We start from the raw sequence: 6734 nt of genomic DNA on the forward strand, positions 1-6734 counted from the left end.
GCAAACATTTTCCACTCGATACGTTTAATCCTTTGTTACAGTAAGCCGGTGAGATTGACAACCTCACTGTTTCGTTGGGACAAAGTACTTGGGTTGTGTTGTGCAGGTTCCACGTTGGCGCAGGAATCCCTGGTGTTGCGCCGCATCACATTTCGCGACCATCAACCTTCAACGTGCTTCTTGGCTCCTACTGGTTCGATTAAACCTTGGTTTCTTTCTGAGGGAAAACTTGCTACTGTGCGCATCATACCTTCCTCTTGGGGTTCCCAACGAACGTGTGAGTTACACGCCATCACGGGGCCCGAGAAATTCTCGACTTCGTCGAGGAGGTGTTTAATGACTAAGATGCCGGAGGATAAGATACCGGAAAATGCCTTGCAAAGAGAGAAAGCGTGAGTCCGGGCAAAGGTGCCGGATCTAAGCTAAGCGCCGGATAGGTTAAACCGGTATCCAAAGACGTGAGAACCTGGCATGGTCTGTTGGATAGAATCCGCCAGACTATACCAGACTTCGGGGACTAATGTTGGGGGATGACCCCGGTATGCCAAAGGCATGCCAAACCGGATGGTTTAAGCCATCAAGATACCGGTTTAATGTTCATACCGGAGCACAAAGATAAGAGTTTGGCTAAGTAAAGCTAAGCCGGTATCCCCAAGAGGGGTATACCGGAACCGGGTAAAGAAGACACCGGGATACCGAAAAGAAGAGCATGTCGGCAGGACTGGTCAAAGATTCTCTCTAGAGCTAGAGGACAAAGATGAGCTAAGCAAAGTAGCTTTAAACGAAGGCCTGACGATAAAGAGGAGGATGACGATGAAAGAAGCCGGAGAACGTCAGCCTCCTCGATTAAAGAAGACCCCGGTGTCATCTATGATTAAAGTAACTTTGTAAAGTAGTTTGTCTAGTCAAAGATGCCATTAGGGTTTCTTCCCCTGTAAGCCACCCTCTCCCCTATATAAGGAGAGGGGGCACACCCGTACTCGGGAGCGTTGAGCAGAGAGAGAAATCCTGTAAGCACAAACTTGTAACCTGTGGAGATCAATAAAGAAGATGATCTAGAGCGAGTTCTTCCTTATGTCTTTCTTCTTCAACCTCTAGCCTTGGCTAAGTTCTTGAGGAAATCATCCGGAAGTTCATCCCATCTAATCACAAACCCTCCCCCGAATCCTCTAGCGTCCATTCGGCCCCAACTTAAGCCATCCTATGGCATCCGTCTGTTCACCACGACGACACTAGGATTTGTAATCTCTACCTACCATATTTGTAGGAGAGCTATCTTAGCCTCTAAATCTGTACCACTATATATACTCGCCCGAGAGGCTTAATACAACATCCAACATATTCCGCATATCCCTCTCTATCGTTCAACAATTATGCTAGATATTTAGGTGCAGCGTGGTGACGGGAGACTGGATACAATGTTAGTACAATAGTTGCATTTTTTTCGAGGGATGTGAAAGTTTGCTTAGGATTTTCTTTACCAATGATGGTACTACTCGTGGGAAACAGATTTGGTGCACATTAACATCAGTGCTTTTAGTTTTTAAAATATTTTAAACATATACATTTGTATTTCAAAAAAATCATCACATTTATTTCATGAATACATACATATGTTCTGAATACTTGTGTAAAATTTCCGTAGAAATTGCATTGTATGTTGAACTACAGGGGGAAAAAACAAATTTATGGCTACATGTAGGGGCATATATTTGTCAGAAATTTGTCTTTTTATAGCTCAAATACAACGTATTTTCCATCAAAATTCCTAACGTATCTTTGAAATGTTTATATGTATGTGGGTATTTAATTTCAATTTTTTTGGAGTCCAAAAAATATAATTTTTAAAAATAAAGAGCACTGATGCTCATGTACCAAAAGCACTTTTCGCTCCTTGTGGGACATTACCAACATCTCAAAGCTTGAGAGACCAATATAGCGTTATTGATAATCGTGTATGAGCAAAAAAGTAACACGTCAAACAATTTACTGATTGGTAAAAGTGCTAATTCCCCACCAAAAAAAATGTTTTAATGTACTTTCAAACTAACATGACCCATCTTTTTCTCGTAATCCAATAGTTAAGATTGGTTGCTATTCCAATATTAATATCAAAGAGCATGGCTGACGGGGTGTAATGATTAAAAGAATAATAATGTAATCAGTGAACATTCTAACTTAACATAGATCTTATGTACTCCCTCCGTCCAAGTTCGCAAGCAAAGTTCCAAAAAAATATTTGTTCCAAAATGCCTCACCTCCTAGGCACATTTGTATTTAATGTGGGAGTAAAACTGATTCATTATTACATGCAAAAGACTCCTCCTTTCGTATCCCACGGTGTAAAATGAGGCTCATTAGTACTTTGCATGCACCATGTGTGAAACGGTTTCAGTTTTTGCATATTCATTAGTACTTTGCATGCACCATTTGCATTTAATGTGGGAGTAAAAATGAATTAAAGGGTAGAAAATAAAGTTCTTTTTAATTTCCCAATTAATTGCAGCGCCAATGTTAACATTTTTACGTGGAAATTTAGAGCCAATGAGAATTCACCTTGGGCCAAGATATTTGAAAACTTTGCCTTGCGAACTGGGACGGAGGGAGTACTATTTTATAATTATTAGCGACAATTTTCTTAGATTTGTTTGCATTTTACTTCATCTTTAATCCTAAGGCAACAATGACCCACGCTGCTAAGGTCGAAGGATTGACATCAGTTTCTCTAAATTGACAATGATCACTCTCTGGTGTGTAACCTATATATGCCAACGAAGCAATGACATAAACTGTTCTATCTTAGGATGGTCTCGAGCATTAAATAAATGAAACAACGGAGGAAAAAATGAGTAACACAAAAAAAACTATATTGACATAAGATAGTTGATATTATAGTTTTTATTGAGCTATGTGCAAATAGTAATTTGTTACATGCTTATTTCTCGCAAATACAAATTTACGTGTGTGTGTTTCAAGATCTCAAGTAAATATGAGACATGCCCATGTATGGGTTTATCAATCATATTTGATAAAATCGATGCTTGAAGAGAAAGAAAGTATAAGCTATTCAAACTAAGCAATGAAGTGACTCCCTCTAGTCGCTCTTGCGGGGAGCTGAGGGTCAAACCCTAGGCCCAACCTCTATGTTCCTCCTGCCACACATCCCCTCTACGGCACCGGGGAAAGTCTGGGCAGCGACGGAGCCATGTGTCTCTCACTCACAAGCAGCGTCAAGATTAAACACCTCAATAAATGCAGTGCTTGGTGAAAGAGCTCTTTTATGTTCCCTGAAAAAACTGTTTGGCGAAACTTTCAAACTTATATGGCACATATATTCTTCATAATCTAGTTTTCAAGATTGATTGATGCTCAAATGGAAATATTACAAACTGTGGCAGAGTGTCATGATTAAAGTGATAAATTGTAATAACTAATATTTCTAAGTTAACATAGACCTTAACTTCTGTTCTATAAGTACTAGTCACAACTCTAAGGGATCCATATGCATTTCTCTAACCCCAATGTTGCATATCTTCAATCCAATAATAACAATGTCACACATCATTGGTCATTTGACGGGCAGAGGATTGACAGGGATGCAACATATGGAAAACGGCCAAAGCAAGGCGATACCCGATTTTTTCGCATGTCTTACAGATTCAAAGAGTAAACAGATAAAACAACTACGAAAGTTTAGGGGCGAACATAAAAATAAACATAGATGATCTGTATTGACTTATGTGAGGTAATCGGGCAGCATGACCAAGCTTTGTATAAATGTTTCGCCAAATCAAACAGAAAAATAAACACACTCGCTTCTTCTCAATGTGTATATTTACGTATGTGTTTCAATATCTCAAATCAAATTGGTTAGAAGAAGCTAGTGACGACATACTCCTAAACAGGCTAATCCAGCTTATAGATTAGAATTCATATTAAAAGATAGATTAAGTCTAAATTTACCCAATTAACAAGAATGATGGTTGATCAATACTCCCATCATTTCAATATATATTGAGTTTCTAGACAATAAAGATTATAGGAGACTGTATTAAGTACTCCCATCATTTCTCAATATACTCCCATCATTTCTCCCAAAAGAAATGATGGGTCAAACCCTAGCCCCAATCTCTACGTTCCTCCTGCCACACCTCCCCTCTACGGCACCAGGGAAAGTCTAGGCAGCGATGGAGCCATGTGTCTCTCACTCACAAGTAGCGCCAAGATTAAACACCTCAATAAATGCAGTGCTTGGTGAAAGAGCTCTTTTAAGTTACCTGCAAAAAAACTATTTGGCGAAACTTTCAAACTTATATGGCACATGTATTCCTCATAATCTAGTTTGCAAGACAGATTGATGCTCAAATGGAATCCCTTACACATAAATCCAAAGTTGAGCAAGGCGACACGTATTTTTCAAATTTCATAAGACCATCAGTTAGTAAATCGATGCTAAACAATATATTAATAGTGTCATATTGGATTTACAAAGCTCTTTTCTTTAAACCGTAGCATAGAAGGCAAAGATTTAAATACATACATTAGTGACGCGGGAAAAAAGATCCATCTCTTTGGGTCTCCATGGCCAAATAAAGTGAAGCCCAGTCACCATCCTTAAGAACGGGAAGGTGCCTTCGGATAATTGCCAAAGAGTCGCAGACCCCTCACGCGTCGCTTGTCAGTTGTCACCGCCGCTTGCCCAGACCGCGTCACGCAAAGCTATAAAACAGCACACAACAGACCACTCTCACTCCAAAATACTCCAGCTCAACCTCAAGCTCCTCACACTCCACAGTCCACGGAGCTATAGCCAGCAAGCACCGACGACCATCTTCATAAGATATGGACATGACCGGCTCCGAGCAATGGAGTTCCCCTTCTTCGTCGCCGTCCTCTCACGAGCAAGGAGGAGGGGCGACGGTGTGGACGACGCCTCCGAAGCGCCAGGCGGGGCGCACCAAGTTCAAGGAAACGCGGCACCCTGTGTACCGCGGCGTGCGGCGCCGCGGCAACGCCGGACGGTGGGTGTGCGAGGTGCGCGTCCCCGGCCAGCGCGGCGAGCGGCTCTGGCTCGGTACCTACCTCACCGCCGAGTCCGCCGCGCGCGCTCACGACGCCGCCATGCTCGCCCTGCACGGGCGCTCGGCCTCAACGTACCTCAACTTCGCCGACTCCGCGTCGCTCCTCCGCGTGCCGCAGGCGCTGACGGACCTGGCGGACGTCAGGCGCGCTGCCCTCGCCGCCGTCGTGGGCTTCCTGCGCTGGGAGGCCGCCAGCGGCGCTGCAACCGTCCCATCAGACGAGGCCACATCCAGCGAGTCTGCGCCGTTGTCCACGGACAATGCCGGCGGCTTGTCAGCGACCTCACAGCCTTATGCCGATGGGACGTTCGAGGTGCCGGCCGCGCTGGGCAGCGACATGTTCGAGCTGGACATGTCCGGGGAAATGGACCTGGGCACGTACTACGCGGACCTCGCGGAGGGACTCCTGCTGGACCCGCCGCCGCCAGAGCACACCAGCGCGTGCTGGGATACCGGAGATGGCGGAGCTGACCCCGCGCTCTGGAACTACTGAATGCTCTACCCAGCTGCTTTGATCCTGTTCATGAACAAAGCACTGCAGCTGTTCCCGTCCGGCATAATAAAATTTGTTGAGCTTCAACGCATCAAATCCTATGACATACTACATGCAAGCAGATGCAGCTCCAAGCATCACACAGGAGCAAGAAAGAGACATATGAAAGGACATCACTGCTTGATCAATAGTGGACTAGTGGTGGTCATGGTCCCGGACAGACAGACAGGGAGATGATTCCAAAATAAGGGTACTATCAATTCATGTGTGTGGTGACTATAACTGGCAACCACACGAGAAAGATCAACGCGTGTTAATCAGACAGAGGTGGGTCCAATTACGCTAATTCACAAGATGTGGCTTAGAGCATCTCTAGCCGCGTCCCCAAAGCATCCCAAAACGCGACGGATTGAGTGTTTGGGGAACGTGTTTCGTTCGTGTCGCGTTTGGGGGACGTCGCTCCTCAGTCGCGTTCCCCAAACAAAATTTCGGAAATTTTAAACTTAACGAGATTCGATTCGTCCAAACTTACATAGATTCGAACGAAATTTGACTAAATTTAAACTAAACCTAATCTAGAACCACTTGCGGCGGCCGGAGGCGTCGTAGATACTGTCTGGAAGTTGTACATGTCGTCGGTGACGACCTCCCGCTGACGCGCTCGTCGACGGGTTCGTCGACGGGCTCGTCCTTCACCAAGCCGCTTGGTCCTGCCTCGCCGTCGTCGGAGAGGTCCACCAGCGGTTTGCCGGAGTCGCGGATGGACATGGCGATCGCCGCGTCGAGGTCGCCCCTCCAAGCGTCCTTGTCGTTCATGGACGCCAAGAACGCCGCCCGCGGACACAGGCAGATCCTCGGGGTCGTCGGCTGCCGGCGATGAGCCGCTGCTGCCGCTCGTACTCCGCCGACGGCGCCGCCTGCGACCGGTTCCTCCGGCTCCTCCTTCACCTCCGGCCGGGATGAGGAGGCGCGCGCCGCGCCTCCCTTGCTGCCGGCCGGCTGCCGCTGCCGCCCTCGTGTTGACGGGCGTCGCCGGCTCCTCCTTCACCTCCCGTTTGGGGACGGTGTAGGGCGCCGACCGGTACGACGAGGACGGCGTCGATCGCGCCGGTCCTGAGGAAGAAGAGTGCGAGGAGGACGAGTACGTCGTCCTCCTCGGC

At 46.1% G+C, this 6734-nt stretch overlaps 1 protein-coding gene across 1 annotated transcript; it reads left to right on the forward strand.

Annotated features, from left to right (window-relative positions):
• Positions 1–4815: 4815 nt before the first annotated feature.
• Positions 4816–5574, forward strand: LOC124653642 (dehydration-responsive element-binding protein 1H-like). The gene has a single exon (XM_047192712.1). The coding sequence runs from the start codon at positions 4843–4845 to the stop codon at positions 5572–5574; it is 732 nt and encodes a 243-aa protein (XP_047048668.1). The 5' UTR covers positions 4816–4842.
• Positions 5575–6734: the final 1160 nt, after the last annotated feature.

The sequence above is a fragment of the Lolium rigidum genome, chromosome 5 (genome assembly GCF_022539505.1).
Source record: "Lolium rigidum isolate FL_2022 chromosome 5, APGP_CSIRO_Lrig_0.1, whole genome shotgun sequence".
Taxonomy (NCBI): Eukaryota; Viridiplantae; Streptophyta; class Magnoliopsida; order Poales; family Poaceae; genus Lolium; species Lolium rigidum.

Excerpts from the sequence above, each read along its gene's own strand:
- LOC124653642 (XM_047192712.1), top strand. The coding sequence starts at position 4,843 with ATGGACATGACCGGCTCCGAGCAATGGAGTTCCCCTTCTTCGTCGCCG.